General features: G+C 50.1%; 6 protein-coding genes across 6 annotated transcripts; 2 read left to right on the top strand and 4 right to left on the bottom strand.

Annotated features, from left to right (window-relative positions):
* Window positions 1–76: 76 nt before the first annotated feature.
* Window positions 77–2,746, bottom strand: CC84DRAFT_1237797 (heavy metal translocatin; the record flags this gene model as incomplete). The annotated part of the gene is made up of 1 exon (XM_018183917.1): window positions 77–2,746. A coding segment is annotated over one exon (2,670 nt), but the record flags the coding sequence as incomplete, so codon positions are not given.
* A 1,683-nt stretch (window positions 2,747–4,429) lies between these two features.
* On the bottom strand, window positions 4,430–5,634 carry CC84DRAFT_1084155 (voltage-gated potassium channel subunit beta-3; the record flags this gene model as incomplete). Its single annotated transcript, XM_018174037.1, has 4 exons — window positions 4,430–4,651; window positions 4,700–5,412; window positions 5,464–5,486; window positions 5,537–5,634. The coding sequence occupies 4 exons, from the start codon at window positions 5,632–5,634 to the stop codon at window positions 4,430–4,432; spliced, it is 1,056 nt and encodes a 351-aa protein (XP_018041134.1).
* A 248-nt stretch (window positions 5,635–5,882) lies between these two features.
* CC84DRAFT_1237800 (MFS general substrate transporter) lies at window positions 5,883–7,645 on the bottom strand (the record flags this gene model as incomplete). Its single annotated transcript, XM_018183918.1, has 2 exons — window positions 5,883–6,767; window positions 6,815–7,645. 2 exons carry the CDS (start codon window positions 7,643–7,645, stop codon window positions 6,003–6,005), a joined length of 1,596 nt encoding a protein of 531 aa, XP_018041135.1. The 3' UTR covers window positions 5,883–6,002.
* Window positions 7,646–8,095: 450 nt separating this feature from the next.
* CC84DRAFT_1237804 (taurine catabolism dioxygenase) lies at window positions 8,096–9,324 on the top strand (the record flags this gene model as incomplete). The annotated part of the gene is made up of 4 exons (XM_018183919.1): window positions 8,096–8,330; window positions 8,381–8,475; window positions 8,525–8,966; window positions 9,017–9,324. 4 exons carry the CDS (start codon window positions 8,096–8,098, stop codon window positions 9,322–9,324), a joined length of 1,080 nt encoding a protein of 359 aa, XP_018041136.1.
* A 674-nt stretch (window positions 9,325–9,998) lies between these two features.
* Window positions 9,999–12,497, bottom strand: CC84DRAFT_493295 (MFS peptide transporter-like protein Ptr2). The gene is made up of 5 exons (XM_018186516.1): window positions 11,827–12,497; window positions 10,922–11,770; window positions 10,845–10,865; window positions 10,399–10,789; window positions 9,999–10,347 (listed from the first exon to the last, which is right to left on the bottom strand). Exons 1-5 carry the CDS (start codon window positions 12,071–12,073, stop codon window positions 10,014–10,016), a joined length of 1,842 nt encoding a protein of 613 aa, XP_018041137.1. The 5' UTR covers window positions 12,074–12,497; the 3' UTR covers window positions 9,999–10,013.
* A 2,902-nt stretch (window positions 12,498–15,399) lies between these two features.
* Window positions 15,400–16,881, top strand: CC84DRAFT_1184694 (uncharacterized protein; the record flags this gene model as incomplete). Its single annotated transcript, XM_018180769.1, has 6 exons — window positions 15,400–15,629; window positions 15,691–15,758; window positions 15,843–15,926; window positions 15,987–16,283; window positions 16,355–16,484; window positions 16,515–16,881. The coding sequence occupies 6 exons, from the start codon at window positions 15,400–15,402 to the stop codon at window positions 16,879–16,881; spliced, it is 1,176 nt and encodes a 391-aa protein (XP_018041138.1).
* Window positions 16,882–17,204: the final 323 nt, after the last annotated feature.

The raw sequence follows: 17,204 nt of genomic DNA on the forward strand, positions 1-17,204 counted from the left end.
TTATGGAATAATATATTAGAGTTAACTACTATATTTCACTTACGTATATATTATGGAAATGACATACTTTATTTATCTAAACCCTCACCCACTTAAGAAGTATTCCAGCTGCAACTACTGGCAACACACTCACAAGCTCGCCAAGTCCCGCAAACTCAGGTGGAATTCTCGCACGTACGAAGGCGCCTGCGGCAAGCAGAATTGCAAATATATTGTAAACAAAGCTCCAACTGAAATTAAATGCAATGCGGTGCATTGACTTACGACTCACGGTCAAGGCAACCAGAATGCCCGCCAGGCTCTCTCTCATGAGTACAATATCCGCGGCAGATTTGGCGACGTCGGTTCCGCCGCTCATGTGCACACCGATGGAGGCTTGAGCTAGAGCGACTGCATCGTTCGTGCCGTCTCCGCAGAACATTACGATAGATTGTTTGGTATTTCGCTTAGACTTGCGAACATCCGGAGTTAAGAGGAGCTCGTTAATGTAAGCTTGTTTGTCTGCCGGTGTGCAGCGCGATTTGACATTGGCTGCTGGTATTTTGAGCTGTTCTGTGACTGCGCGAACGGCTCCATCGTCGTCGCCCGACAGGACGTGGACCGCTATTTTACGTTCTTGCAATTTGGAAATCGTATCAAGGGTGTCCTCTCGGAGAGAATCCTGAAGGCCATATACAGCTGCCAGTTCGTCGTTGAAGGTGAAGCAGAAAGCTGTGTAGCCCTGAGCAAGGATAGGCTGGACTGAAGGATGGTCTGTGAGACCCAGCCACCGCGAGTTCCCTGCACGGAGCGTGCAGCCGGCAAAAGCACCCTCAACACCCTTTCCGACGATACTCTTCGGATTCGAAACTGCTATCGGAGCCACACCCTCAGACTTGAGATATGTGGCAACTGCAATTGAAACCGGATGCTTGCTGTCACCAACGAGGCCAAGAATAAGACCTGGAGTTCCGGGGGCAGATCTCAGAATTTCCATCCGAGTCACAGAAAGCTGACCCCGGGTGAGGGTTCCTGTCTTATCGAACACTACATGTGTAGTCTTCCAGGCAATTTCGATCGCATCTGCAGACTTGAAAATGACGCCCCTCTCAGCGGCCACGCCCGTTGCGACAACAATTACCATCGGCACTGCAAGACCAATGGCGCACGGGCAAGATACAATCAATACGGTAATTGCGTATGTGATTGCTTGAATGGTAGCCTCTGGCCCAGATTTCCGCTGGACGGCGATGCCAATGGCCATCCAGATACAGAAGATCACAACGGTGATGGCTAGTATCACAGGAACGAAGTAAGTCGCAACCTGGTCCGCAATCTTCTGGATCTTGGGCTTCGTCAGCTTGGCTTCGTCAACCATGTCGGCAATTGTGTTGATCGTGTTGTCCCCAGGAACGCGAGTTAGTCTGACGGTAAGAACCCCTGATCCATTCAGTGATCCGGCAATCAGATGGGATCCTTTCGATTTCTCTACGGGCTTCGATTCTCCTGTCAGCATCGACTCGTCAACCTCAGAAGCTCCTGATATAACTGTTCCATCAGTTGGGATCCGTGATTCTGGAGGGACCTTGAAGACATCGCCATATTGAAGAAGTCTTGTATCAATTGATGACTCGGTTCCATCGGAATGAATAATTGTCGCCATAGAGGTTTGTAATGATCGGATGGATATTGACTCGACAGCTTTCTGGCGGGCTAAGGCCGCAATGAAGCGACCAATCATGATGAGCGTGACAAGCAACGTGCTCGTCTCGAAGAATTCGCCAGTTGACAGCGGCCGGTGCGCGACAAGGTAGCCAAATGCTACAACGGAGAAGATGTAGGCGGCGCTCGTGCTGAGTACAATAAGAAGATCCATTTCTATAACCTTCGAGAAGACCAGGGCCTTGAGAGCTTTCGGGTAGAACGGACCGGCAACAATAATTTGAATCAATGTTGCAAATGCGAATGAGATGGATGCAAAAGTAATCTGTTTCTGTTCCTTGTCGGGTAATGGTGCCCACGTTATGACCAGCACGGGGATTGTCAGTAGAATCGACAACTGGGTCATGTACCCCACATGGCGGACATGTCGAGCACCAGTATCCAGAGCCGGGTCCGAACTAGGGGGAGCCAATTTCAAGGGACATGGCCAAACGAGCCCCAGAAGTTCTCGCGCACCGACGACCTTCGGGTCAAAATCAATACGCACTCTCCTTTTGTCGATTGCCCGGATTTCGATGACTCCACTTGGCCAATCGCTCTTAACGATCTCGGTGGCATCTTCGTCGCAAATCATGTCCAGACTAGAACCCCGGTTTGAAATGCGCTCAAATTTGAACTCGGTTGTTCGTTCTAAGTGCTTCATGACCTCTTCGACGGTTTGAGCACCCATGTCCAAGTCGAATTCAGCCCGAGAAAGCACCAGGCTCGTCTTGAGTTTCGTGACGGAAGACATTGTCTCTAGAGTGCGCGAAAGCTTGGTTTCGCATCCAGTACAGGTCATGCCGGACACGCTGAGAACAACGTGCTCTTTGCCGGAGAGGCCTAGTTCGGGGTCAGCTGGAGGTGACCGAATCTCCTCGACCGCTTCATTCAAGTCTATTTTCTTAGGAGCGCAGCATGTATCTACACCAGCTAAAGATTTTGAACCGTCGCAGCAAGCATCAGGACATGGTGTAATAGCAATTGAATTGCAGCCTTTCGTGGGTTTAGGTGCACAGCACGAGTTTTCCGAGGCACAAGAATGGATCGAAGTGCGAGATGCGGAGCATTGTGAAGGCGCGCAGCAAGTGTCAGTTGGACCACCACAGCCGGATATGTTCTTGACTGTGAAATAAGTCAATCGAGGTTGGACCACATCTTGGACGCAACAGACGCGCAACAGACTCACCGGTGGAGCCAGGAACCTGGTCAACCCCCCTTACTGCTATGTCTCTGGCTGGTCCAGAACAAACGTCATCCTGATAGTCGTCGACAGGAGGATCCGAATTGACACCCGCAACATCCACAACACCGCAACAGCTGTCTGCATCCTTCTGGACTGGCTGAACCTTGGCCATGGGCTGAGGGTTGGAAGGGGCGCCACAGCACCCTGATCCACATGCCATGATTTAGGTATTCGGATACGCGAAAAATTTGACTTGTCGGTGATATTGAAAGCAAGGGAGACCTGCAAAGCTGCCGAAATGTGTAGGCTCAAACGGCAAGACTGTCTCCTAGAAGCTGGAGGAGGCAAATAACAATGCTGACGTGTGTATAGTGGTCGGAGGCAGTGTACGCAAGCTGAGATCTTTTGCAATAATAATGCAATGTGCAGTCGGTTCTGGTGGTCGCTCCTGGCTTGGCGATAACATATCGATTAAAAAGGCCAATCATGTTCAATGACATATCGAGTCTGCTGCCAATCATACTTCGTTAATTAACTTGTACATTAACGAACTTTGATAACATATCGATTTCACGTTGCGGTTCGCGAACATTCCATAAAATCCCTTTTATAATAACATAATAATTTGTTAACTTTGTAATCTAGCGAAAATAAAGTTTCGAGCACATCAACCAAACTAGCATGAGTGATTAGACCTCATCGCGAATGACCCGAAGCAAGTTGTTGAACGTTGCAGCATTGAGATGATCAATAGACGCCACATGCATATCACTATGCGGAGGACCTACTAAAATTGATAAATTTCGAAGGCATATTGTTGAAAAAGCTTGGCAAGTTCGTTCTAGCGCCACGTAGAGTGGAAGCCGGCTGTGGTCTCTCTCTGCCATGTAGCCTTGTCATCAGCCTTCCTTACTTTCCACTGGGCATCTTACATCGGCGCTATACCTTCCCAGAGCCGAGCTCGCATTTTCGAGATTTTCCGCGGTACATCAGCGCAAAGATGGTCTGGAGTATTGAGTAGACGTTCTTGTAAGCTAGAAGAGGTATGACTCCATAAAGCTTTTACCCACGGCAGGTAATGTGTCCTAAGACGAGGCACTTCATTTTTGGTTTTAGATTGAGTAACGTCTTGCCACCACCAGGTAACCCGCCCTTAACGCTAAAATTAAACAAGTAGACGAGCGCACCCAAAGTGATAAGGCGTTCAGCTGATCGTGTAAGATTCATTTGCCTGATAATCTGTACCTGATTTGGAAGTTGCTTACTGAATCGAATTTGGTTCACAGATCCAAGATCTAAGCTCCTAGTGCCTTGTTTTTTTAGGTGGACGAGGTGTGGATAGCGCCGCTATGCTGTTCGCAAGGCGTCTAGAGGGATCTGCGATTGCGTCCTGATTGTCTCCTGCGTGACACGCCGTTGCGAAAAGATGTGGAGTAGTGGCGAGGAGAAGTAATTGTCGACATATATATGTACTAGTTCTAAGCACCGAGGCATGTAAGCGCGTACTCAGTGCGCTGTGCTACTTTACTATAGCATCGTACGCCGCGCTAGTGACAGTAGAGTCTAATCTTGTCTCGCTGGATCCAAATCTATCTTTCCCACGATACCGTCGATCTCTGCTAATACCTCTGGTGTAAGCCTGTCCAAGACTTGCAATGCCTGGCAGTTTTCCACCACCTGCTCTGGCCTGGAGGCACCCGTAATGACAGACGAAACGTTCGGATTCTTCAGACACCACGCCAACGCGAGCTGTGACTGGGTGACGCCCACTTTATCGGCAATAGGCTTGCTATCGTCAGCTTCATGGCAGTTTGAGCTAGTGGTATGATGTACCTTGAGCCTTCTAGAGCTGTCAATCATCTCCACCCAGCTGTCGTTTCCGTATGAGTCCCTCATACTGTTCACAAATCGGTCCTGTCCTTCGGCAAACCGAGACCCAGCAGGAGGCTTCTCAGGGCTGTCATTGTATTTTCCGCTCAATACACCAAACTTGAGCGGCGAGAAGGTCGTCAATCCAATTCCGAAACGTGAATATAGCCTCTGGAATTCTCCCTCGACCTTTCTTCTAGCGAGTAGATTGTACTGCGGTTGCTCGACGACCGGTGGGATAAGGCCAAGCTGCTTCGCAATGCCGCACGCCTCAGCGATTTCGTCCGCTGACCACTCGCTCGTTCCCCAGTACAAAGCCCATCCTTTGATTTCGATCACGTGGTTGAAGGCTCGCACTGTTTCCTCCATGGGCGTTAAACGATCTGGTCTATGGGCATACACGATATCCACATATTCAAGGTCCAATCTCTTCAACGAGGCGCGCAACCCCTCGATGATGTGCTTCCTTGACAGACCGTGGTTGTTGACGAGTACTTCCCCGTTGACGGCACCCCAATTTAATTTTGTGCTGACGACTATGTCACTCCGATTCCAGCCAAATTTCTTGATTGCCTGGCCCATCACTATCTCTGACTTTCCGGCGGTGTAGTTCTCGGCTGTATCAAAGAAGGTAATCCCGCAGTCGTACGCTTGTTTCATGCAGGAAAATGTGAGTTCTTACATTAGTATTAGCACTAATCCCCGTCGTAAGTGATTGCACCTCTCACCACTATCGACGTGGCCGCCAAATCTTGGAGAAATATTAAAAGTATTCTCGGAGTCCGTTTTGGAAGTACTCACGTGAGCCAGCCACCGAGACCAAGGACAGAAACATGCAGACCTGAGTTTCCCAAACGGCGGTATTGCATGCCCGTCTTACGAGGTTCTTCCCAAGCCATGTTGTCGAAAGATGCTGTAGGAGATCTGTGGCACGTAGAAACAAGAGGAGCGTACAGATACTTGGAAGTCAACAGTAACGATCACCTACGATATATGCGACCCAAACAAATTTTCACTCAAAACGGGGATATTGCTCGAATAAGACAAGTCGAAAACGTATGCATAGGTTTAGAGTAAGGGCTGCATACACGCGAAGAGATGACATCGGCTTAACGACCTTCCTAATTTTGCCAAGCGTACCACAGAGGCAGAAACGTAGTGGGGAAAGCATGATCATCGGACCCACTGCAGCGAGATCGATTTCCCCGGCATACAACCGCGGCCTACGAGGGTTTGCCGGCCTCAACATCTCTCAGCTGCCGGTGCACTATATCGCGAACCTGAAGTCTAGTCTCTTGTTACCGTCTCTTTCTCGCGCATCGAGGTCTGATTGGTACAATGCCTTCTCTTCTGATGTCATGGCACGCCACTTCTCGTCTTTCTTCTTGTTGAGATACACCAGCACTTGCCGTTGAACCGCCATTGTGACAAGAGCTAAGGCACATATTGCGACGCATACCTTGTTACCCTGTTTGTAGTACGGTGCATCATACTTGCGATATATCTGAGAACCGATTAAAGAGCCGATCTGGACAATGACGTTGTAAGTAGCAGCTGTGATGGCCCGCTTCTTTACATCAAACGTATTCTCCGAAATCCAGGACGAAATCAGAGGATGGAAGTAGGGATATCCTGAGATGAGTGTGATCAGCGTAAAGCGAGACCATTCGCGACCGCCATCCGGAAGCGTCAGTAGAGCAACCAGCAATGGCATAATCCAGAATTCGCCAAAGATGATATGGAGGGTACGCTCGTTGAAGTAATCGCTGCTATACGCAAGAGTCAACATTGTTATGATCTGAAGTGCAGCCGATGGAATGGTAAGCATATTGGAGTTGAATGTGCTGAAGCCGAGACGTTTTAATGTCAATGATAGGTAGCCGGTAACGGGTGTAGCAGGAATATAAGCAACCAGTCCAAGGAAGTAAAGTCCCCACATAGCGGGGTCGCTCCATGCCGCCTTGATGTCCTTGAATGTAGCAGGCTCTTGAAGATCTGTAAGACCCTTTGCTGGATCATCGCGAAGAATGCGCTGCTTTCGTCAGTATTGCTCAGTCTCTCAAAATCATTTCGACTCACGTTCACCATGATCACTTCCTCGCGTTCAGTGTACCATCCTTTACGGAAAAGCACTCCCTTGGTTCCCACTGGCGAGGATGGTAGGTAGAGGAATGATACAATAGCGATGACAACCGTCAACAAACCCTCGAGCAGAAAAAGCCAAAACCAACCGGGCTTGCCGTGTACACCGCGCATTTCTAAGATACCAGCTGCCAATAACGCGGAGATGACACGCGCAACATTCAGTGTAGACCAAAAGGCTGCAAGTCGGATGGCTAGTTCCTTGGACTTGTAGAAATACGTTGCGAACAGTATGACGCCGGGGATGAAGCCACCTTCGCAGGCACCGATCAACGCGCGGGTGATATAGAAGGAAGTACGGTCGTGCATCCACGCTTGAGCCCAGGAAACCGTGCCCCAGCCGAACATCATGGTGGGCAAGATGTACTTGAAACCATAGCGCTTCGTGAGGAACTGTACAGGGAACTCTGCGGCGAGGAAGCATACGAGCTGGATAGTGGTTCCATTGTTGTAATCGTCGGTCGTGAGTTTGAGGTCGTCCAACAATTTATCGGTAAGTGCGTTGCTTAGGTTGCCTCGATCAAGCTGCAGACCGAACATCATAACACAAAGCCACGAGAGGAGGAACAGATCAGTCTTGAACACGACGCGCCTTTCTTCTGTATCTGACCATGTCGCCGTTGGGTCGTATCGATGTCGGCCTTCATACGTTTCGTGAGGCGGCGTAATATCGGCCAATTCTCCACGTCCGACCTTTGTTGGTGTCTTGAGTGAGCCAGCATCCTCGCTCACTCGTGTGGGGGCGATCTCAATGTCGTTGTTGCCCATCTTTCCAAGTCCCTGTTGCTTTTCGAGAGCTAGAACATGTGGGTGGGTCTTCGAGATGCTCCAGTCCCGGTTTTAATAAACATAAGCAGATGAATGGCGCAATTGAGTTCGTTGCATGCGTGCTCGACACTTGAACAACTGGGGAAGTGAAGCCGCGTAGTGCTGCAATAGTCGAATAGATGCTGGCCGAGGTTGTTCATCTTTTCGGTACACCTCTAAATCCTCGGACCCTCGGCCTATCCATTTCGAGTAAAATGAGCGACTGACCAGGAATGCATCCCAAAGCGGATTGACTGCCGATGACGTGCTCGAGCAGCACGTGGGCTAACATCACGCCAACTCGGGAATCTTCAAGCCATAAAGAGTGGTAGATTTCAGCATGGCCGCCAATAACATTCATTGTTCAGTCTGTAGCGTAACGTGAAGGAATTCATGCGATCCTCCAACACGATGCCTTCAGTCAAACGTGTACACCTCGATGATCAAAATGCATCCGATAGCAGCATCGTGGGCGGAAGTCCAAGTGCCCGCAGCAGGCTGCTGAAGCCTTTGTTGTACACCGGTTCGCTCGATAGCTTTAAAAACCAGGATCTTACTCCGGTGATTGGCAGAGAATATGAAGGTCTTCAGGTGACAGACCTGTTAACATGGGGAGACGACATGATCAGGGACCTCGCAGTCACAAGTTCGTCCGCAATCTTCTCCTGGCTTGGTTCCTTCCCTAAAATCCCACAGTTTCACAACGTGGAGTCGTTTTCCTTCGGGATCAACAGGTAACCCCACAACAGATGAAGGAATTGATGCTACGCATAACGGAATTGTCTGGATGCGTAAGTTCCGTATCTAAGCATGCTCTGGCATTCACTAAGTATCCTCCAGCCTGAGTCTTCGGGTCTCCATGTACATCCTCTCACTGAGGAAGGCTCTGAACTTGGAGACCAAATTTCCGTTATAAGTAGCGAGAAGCAGAAGAAAGGTGGCGGTCTGACACACCAACTGTCCGATGTAAGTCGTTTTGCATCCGCTGGATGGCATGCCGATATTACCTTTGAGCCTGTCCCGTCGGACTATGCTATGTTGAAGATTCATACTCTACCTGCAACAGGAGGCGACACTCTATGGGCCTCCGGCTACGAGATCTACGATCGTTTGTCGCCAGCCATGCAGCAGTTCCTGGAGGGATTGACAGCGACGCACGATGCCAAATTTTTCTTGAATGAGGCCGAAAGATTAGGAAATCCGATCAGAAAGGGCATCAGAGGAAATCCGCTCAATTTCGGCGAAGCCTTGACGGCTGTCCATCCAGTTGTCCGAACAAACCGTAAGCAAGATCCCGTTTTTCAACATCAATCTCTTGCTTATTCCATCCAGCTGTTACAGGGTGGAAGTCAGTGTACGTGAACAAAGGCTTCACCAAACGAATTAATGGTGTTACCAAAGACGAATCAGACTTACTCCTTGGTTATCTTTTTAACATCGTTACCCAAAATCACGATGCACAGGTGAGATTCAAGTGGCGCGCGAACGACTTGGCCATCTGGGACAACCGAAGCATGTGGCACTGCGCTACCTACGACTATCATGATCCGAGAGCAGGTGATCGTGTGTGCAGCTTGGGAGAGGCACCATACCTAGACTTGAAGAGCAAAGGTCGAAGGGAAGCCCTTGGTCTGATGTAGTCGTGACGCTGTCATCTAGATGTTCACAAGCATCCTATCATCCACCAATTTAACGACCAATTACTTCTGAACGAGAGAATGTATCTGTCTATGCTTCTGTAACAGCCCGTTCCGGATCCACACAATCACACTGACCTTCGTGGTTCGCGTTGATTATCCGGAGAGACGCTTATAGTCGAACTTCAGCGCATCCGCCTATAAGCAAACATTGAGTGCTCCGAACTGCAAGGCAATCGGTCTGAAAAAGGGATGGTTGGATGACGGAAGCGATTTCTCGCAAATATCCATCTACCCTGAGTGATCATGAAATGTCGGTGGGGCTGTTGTGTGACCGACGGCTCCGTTATACCTGTACCCACAGATGGTCTGCTGTTGATGGCGTAAGTACTTGGCTCCCCAGGTGTTTAGAGCGGGTGCATCGTGCATGCTGAAGATAGAGCTGCAACAACCGATATGAATGTGCTTTAAAAGTGGTGGCAAAGCACATGATGCGAAGCGTTTGAAAATCAAAAGACATGTGTCAAGCCACAACGTGGTTGCACAAATTGTAGTGTTCGAAGCGAGATGGTTGCACCATTACTACTTTGCTAATTGGGTATCACTTCATACCGTCGAGTTACGTTGTCTTGAGTCCCACACCCGGATACCAGACCCCTTGACCGCCTATGAGGTAAGAATCTCCTATATTCCTAGTTCAAACCAGATTTCTCGTGCTTTTCATTCTTCGCGGTGACTTCACCCCTAGCTTCATTTTCAATATCTCCGGTCTTGTTTCCAACGTAAGCAGATGTCTTCAGGGCATTCAAAGCATCCTCCTGCTTATCAGCCTTACGGAAGGTGAGATAAAAGCCAACAGCACCGAACATGGCAACGACAGCCACGGCGCCGTAGTTCCATTCAAGCAGAGGATCTTCGGAGAGGGAGACGAGCGCCTGGCCAAGCGCAGAGGATACTGCAGAGGTGAAAAGAGCAATGGCTTGAACGGTCGATTTCATGTTGGTGGGAGCTTTGGTGTATGCGTATCTAGAATGGGCATTAGTGAAAGTGCATGGGTGAACGTGAAGTAAAGCATACTCGAGCTTGGTAATGGAAGCAAGAACTTCAGACATTCCAATTAGACCGTAGGGGAAGACTTGTACCCAGACAGAAATGTCTGCGTTGCAGTCTTTGCGAGTCTTGCTTAGTGCGTTGATATGCTTTCCACATGGCGACATCTTGTAAATGTAGTACTGAATGACGCAGGCTGTGACCATGGCCAGAGAGGATAGTGCGAAACCAGCGGTGATCTTCTTGATGGGGGAGAATACAATGCCTGCCTTGCGAAGACCAGGGTAGACGATGAAGTCCATGATGGGAATAACGATGATGATGAAAATCGGGTTTAGCTTAGCAACAATGTCGTTAGGGGTGGAACCTAGGTTCATAGTGCCGGCTTGAGACACAAGGTTATTGAGCATCTGGTTATCTTTTGGAGTGTCAGTGGGGGACGAATACGTTGGTTGTGATCAGGATATGCTTACAGGCGAGGAAGTAAAGCGGGTCTAGTTGAACTGTCAGTCGGGGATGCATACGTGGGTTGTGAACGGGAGATGCTTACACCACACGAAAACTTTGCAGGCAACTACACCACGTCTAACTTCGTCGACCCACGCGTCATCGAAACTCATCCAAGAAGGGACATCTTTTCCATTAGCCTGCAACGCGCTCGGCTTGACGCGCTCCCAAAAGTGCTCGTCTTTCCAGATATTCTTCCGGGAGGAGTTTTTCACGGCCAATCGAATGAGCTTGAATGCCTTTCCAAAGACTGAACCAGTGGGCGGCGTCAACTTGTAGTGCTTCTTGAAGAAGACGAGAATGAGCGGGCACAGAAGATAACAGAATGTTGGCAGCGTGAACGATAGCCAGAAACCCACAAAATGCTCCGAGTACACCATCGCAAGGGAGCCAGTGAGCGACCCGCAGTTGATCAGGAAGTAGAAGTAAATGTAGATACGGGCAGCTGTGGTGGCTGGGTCCACGATCTCCTTGTTACCGTTCTTCTTGGTGCGAACGTACGCTTTCCGGTTTTTGTACTGCTCGGCAATCAATGGTGAAATGTTCGACTTGAAGCCACCGGTACCGATACCCATGATGACCAGTCCGACAGAGAATATGCCGATGGCAGTGTTTGGCTTCGTGATGACTTGGGGGATCGCAGAAAATATGAGCAGGATATGCCCGATGACCGCGACGAGATTAGCGTACTGAATAGTCTTGTAGCGACCCCAATACTCATCGGCGAGCCAGGCACCGAAGAGGGGCGTGAAGTAAGACCAGAACTGGTTGAACTGAGTTAAGCCAGTTGATGCACGCTGTCCCATGTCCAAGGCACCAGAACCTGGCTTCTTCAAGAAGCCAGCACCGGTTTTAGAGCCAGGAGGAAGAGGTTTTTGTATGAAGTTGACAACTGATTGCAATGTAAGTATATACCTCCGCTACCGATTTGGATAGTGACTAGCATACAAACTGCACTGGTACCGTAGTAGCTGAAGCGTTCCACAAACTCGACACAGGCTACAGTCCAAGCGGTCCAAGGAATAGAACCAGCGACACGAGGAAGAGTGGCCCACTCTTCCTCTGTGGGGAAAGGGCCCAAAAGATGCTCATCTTCCTCGATGATCGAGCTCGGAGTGCTGATGTCCAGGGCAATGGGTTCAATTGCGCTCGCGCCCTTGGTGGCCTCCAGGCTTGCGCGTGTATCGAGGGCCATCTCGAGAGGTTTGAGATTTTTCGACTTTGACTAGGAAGAGAGTCCCGTATCGCTGACAGTGACCTGTGATCGTGCAGGCGGCCAGGCGTGGGAGAAGCCGAGAAATTAAAGTAGAAAATGAACGACCGCACAACCTGCGCTGGCCATTCTGAGCGACCCCTCATATAATTCCATGAATGCGGCCGGAGCACAGCATGGGCCTGATAGACACAGGGTTGCTGTGCCCCTCTGTCAGTGCGCCCCCGCCATGCAGCTAACGAGAGTGCATGGGACTCTATCATTCGACTGTCATCGTTGGTCTATTGCCACTTACGGGTCCCAAGAGTCTGGTATCTGGCTAGACAATTCGAAGGAACAATTTCATGATTTGATAAATCCTGCAACCGCTGGTAAGCGCACCACAAGAAATATCCAAGCCTTGGACCTAGAAATCGATCCCGGAGATGGAGCTTATTAGGTAGGAGGCAAGGACACTGATGCGCCCTTCTGTGCAACCGCGCCGTTATAGCAGCTCGATGGAACGTTCGAAGCGGCAGCGCCAAGGGCGCGGCAGTCTGCGAGAGATAAGGCTAAAAGTTTGCAGTAATGTTCTTGCAGACCAGGAGCGAGATTGTGGATGACCTACACCGGCTGATACGTTCTTGTTTTCTACTGTAGGAGTTCAGTTTCTTTGCCGTACGATGATAGCTGGCTGGCATATAGATCGCAGGTTCAGACGTTCCAGTCAAAGCGCAAGAACCCTAGAGGGTGAGACCGCAGCGCGTCCTGCGTAACATACCCAAGCTGCCGGTGAGAGATGACGCCTAGATTTGCCAAGGGTTCCGCAATCGTGACCTTCCTAATCAAGCACTATAGAGTGCGGCGAAGAGAGGAGCCAAGACGCATGAAGCCAGCAACCAGTCGACGCATCGCGAAGGCACAAACATAGAGAATGTTGCAAGAGAGTCCTGGTCGAAACAGGACTGGTCCATACAAGTGGCGGTAATGGCTGTGGAGCGAGTGTGCATGGGTACGCACGATACGGCGCACAGTCGCAATTGGGAATGTGAGTGTGAGTCGTAAGGCAGGTTCCTGGTCGTATTGCTGCAACATGGAACAGGAAGGACACACAGAAGGAGCGGAAAGGAAACCGAGCGCCAAGAACACCAAGAGATCACGTGGGAAATGCTCCCTAGCCAGGGCTCGCCCACGGAACCTTAGAGTCTCGATAGAACATCCAAAACGTCGCGCATGCTTGGGACATCACCAATGCATGATTGATCGACCGTCTGTCTTAGGTTTACCAAGGCACCTATGGTACTGCATGGCACACTGACCATAATATGTAGGCTCCGCGTCTTGTATGGGGCATGGTTGACATACCCACCGCGCTTGGTGTTGCTTCGCAGGCTTACTGAACATGGCAGTCGCTTTCGTTGGTGATGCGCTTTCTCCGATTCGCGAACATAGCATGCATCGCGATTTCATGCATATCCTTCCAGGTTGTCTCTACATGTAGGCCGGATAGTGGATGTTCGTCTTGGACTGTAGCACCTAGCGTTCGGGTTCTACTTTCTTGGCTGGATCGTTATCAGCATGATTAACTCCCTATTGGGAATCACCCGCGCTTTCAAAATGATATCAAGTACCGGTCTTTGACTTAAGCTCTACGATACGTTGAGTCTGTGGACATGCCCATCGATTGTCCAGTGGGCTACAGGGGCATGCGTTAACGTATGTGACTGCTATCTGAGTACCATAGAGCGACTATATGTACCATGGGAAGCTGTAGGCCTCCAGCTACACACAAGTTCCAACCTGCTGACCCGGGTACCGGACTGGTCGCACATGCCCAAGACAATTGCCCTGAATAGTTCATGTAAGTCTTCAGCGACAAGGTCGATAAAGGCAGTAGCAAGAGTTTTGGATGATATATCAGACTGGAAAGGTCTACTATACATCTCGGGACTATTTGTGGGCACGGCATTGCAGTTCGGGCTTTTCGTACTCTAGCCGGCCATGCTATAGCGTTTATCTACAGGCGGGCACTGCTGCTTAGTAACGTTGAGCATGGCGTAACACTTCGCTTGACCGTTTACCTCCGGGCTATCAGGGCGGGTCGGGGAGGGCGGCATGCTACCATGTCCTCACTTCTTTGGCCCACATACGAATAACACGATCCCCCTTCGATGTCTGACTCTGGTGCTATGCTCAATGGGTCGATATTTTATGGCTACTGGGCGATATTGTAGTGGTGCCATCGGGCTGCCCCTTCCTACTACTACTCCGCCGCGACGACTATCGAAGAGCATGGATATGTTGGTGTTATCTACACCCACGGATATGTGGATGCAAAGCGGCCAAGGTTATTGCAGGCTCCTTCATCGGAGACTTCCACCAACCAAAGACGCCTGTATATGCGAACTTGTATAGTTACGGACAATTCATGCCGAGTTAGCGTCTCAAGAGCTCGGCTGGCTAACTCTGGGCCCGGATTCGAGAATCCAGATGTAGGCCGCGCATCGAAGTGGAGCACCAAGTGGAAGAAAATCTAAATCTGATCGAAATCCCGATCTCTGGTCAATCAGCGTCCGCGATCTCATCTTATCATGCCACAAAAATTGGAGCAAAATCTTATCTGATTGGATCACTCGTAGTATCGCCTAACACGTTCCCCTTTTCAGGCTAATACAGCAGGACAAGCTTTGTGGAAGACCCCTTGACTCGATCAAGCGTTTCTGGCGAACCTTTCAGCTGAGATTGTGGCTTCCAGCCATACTGATGGTTTTTCATGACGCCCCAAAACTCGGATCATGAAGGCTCTAGGGTGGCTAGTTTCCCTCCAGCAGGATCCCAGTACGATTCTTTGAGACATGGATACTCTAAGGGATATATAAGTAACAGAAAACGTCAGTTCAGGGGCATTGGTATGCTTCATCCGAGTCATTAGGAATTCCTAAGAATGCCTTCGCTCTCCAAACTTCGACCGATGTTCCGCCGGACAGACGCCGACGCTGCGATTGCTACCGCGGAAACCATTGAAGTGACAGAACATATCAATGCTGGCGAAGTTGAAGGCCGAAGAGATGAGATTGCCCAGTGGAAAGCACATCAGCCAAATGAAGATGCCCAGCGCGGTGTACGAATGATCTAGGGCATCACCCTAACCTGGTCGAAAGGATCGCTCATCTGGATTTTCATCAAGTAAACGCGCACGTTCTACGCATATTGGGGACTCAATTCCAACTAAGCCAACAGTATGTGGCTCGTTTACTTCGCTAATGGCTTCCAATCCTCGATCATCAGCAATCTCACGCCTTACGTCACGTGCTGCGACGTATGTACCTATGGCTAAGATCCTCGATATCTGGGGTCGTGCAGAAGGTTTTGCCTTGATGATCGCATTGGCGACACTTGGTCTCGTGTTGATGGCATGTGCCAACACCCTTGCCATCTTCTGTGCGGCACAGGTCTTCTCCTCCATTGGATTTGCCGGTGTCATCTACTCTATCGATGTCATCACTAGTGACGCGTTTCATCTGCGCAATCGAGGTTCGGCATTCGCCTCTCCGAGCAGGTAAGACCGACACAAGAGTTCTGAGTTGCGATATTATTAGCGAGATGCTAATTACGACCAGTCCCTACATCGTCATCGCCTTTGCGGGACTTAAGGCCAGCGAAGGCTTCTATGAGAATATCGGCTGTCGTTGAGGCTTCGGAGCTTTCTCTATGATCCTGCCCTGCATTGCGCTGCCCTTGTTCATCGTTCTGAAGCTGAACATGCGCAAAGCAAGGAAAGAGGGCCGTGTCATGGCGCGAGAGACACAGAGGACAACTTTACAAAGTATTTGGCACTACGATAAGGAGGTCGACGGCAAGTGCTATCTATCACGATCAACGACTTTTGATAATCCATTGAACATCCACTGAACAGCACTCGGCTGCTTCCTGTTCGTTTGTGGTCTCGTCGTCTTTCTGTTGCCATTTTCTCTTGCTGACTCGGCACCAAACGGCTGGTCTACCGGCTGCATCATCGCCATGATCGTTGTCGGATTCCTCTTTCTCGTCCTCTTCGGACCTTGGGAAGCATTACTCGCACCCCACCCGTTTCTGACCGCCAATCTCTTGTTTGACCGAACAGTCGCAGGCGCATGCCTCCTCTCTTTCAACTACCAAATTGTGTATTCCTGCTGGGCGTCGTACTTCAGCTCCTTTCTGCAGGTTGTCAACAGTCTCTCTATCAGGAAGCAGGCTACGTGGCGTCTACTTCCGACGTCATGTCCGGCGTCCTGCTGCTCGGAGTCGGCTTCCTGATCCGCAAGTTCGGCTACTTCAAATGGCTTCTCTGGGTCGGTGTCCCGCTCTACGTATTCGCGCAAGGCCTGATGATCAATTTCCGGCGCCCCGACGCACACATTGGGTATCTGGTCATGTGTTAGATCTTCATCTCCATGGGTGGCAGCGTGATGATCATCTGCCAGCAACTCGCCGTCCTCGCCCTCTTGATCGTCATCGGCACGATCGGTGGCGCGGTAGGAAACACCATCTCAGGTGCCATCTGGACCAACACTTTCAGTCAAGCTTTGACGCGCTATTTACCTGAGGATGCGCAGGCCAGTGTTGAGAATATATACGGCAGTCTCGACGTCCAGCTGAGCTACGAATGGGGCTCACCCACTAGGACCGGGATACAGCAGGCGTACGGATACTCGCAGCAAAAGATGCTGATAGCTGGTACGGCGATCATGAGTTTTTCGCTGGTATGGGTGTGCATGATTCGCAACATCAACGTGAAGAACATCGAGCAAGTCAAGGGCGTGTTGCTCTAGGTAGAACATCGGAGAATCCCGAAAAGCCATTGGGCGGAAAGGATGTACCGGGTATCGTTTGTTGCATTGACTCGGTTCCCGAGCGTGCGGGATGTGTACATAGACTTGCGACTCTGGTTCAGTGGATGCCAGGATCCGGCTTTTCATACGGCCTCGATGGCTGGTCCTACATTAAATAAGACTCCTCGCATGCTTCCACAAGCCGTAGCAAAACTTAACACCAAAAACTAGTGGGATGCTGCAAGCACGAATATTCTAAGAAGACAGAAGTGATATGTTTACTCCTGTCCAGGGGGCCATTAGCCGCGCAACGGCGCTTGCAT

Source organism: Paraphaeosphaeria sporulosa, assembly GCF_001642045.1.
Source record: "Paraphaeosphaeria sporulosa strain AP3s5-JAC2a unplaced genomic scaffold CC84scaffold_2, whole genome shotgun sequence".
Lineage (NCBI taxonomy): Eukaryota > Fungi > Ascomycota > Dothideomycetes > Pleosporales > Didymosphaeriaceae > Paraphaeosphaeria > Paraphaeosphaeria sporulosa.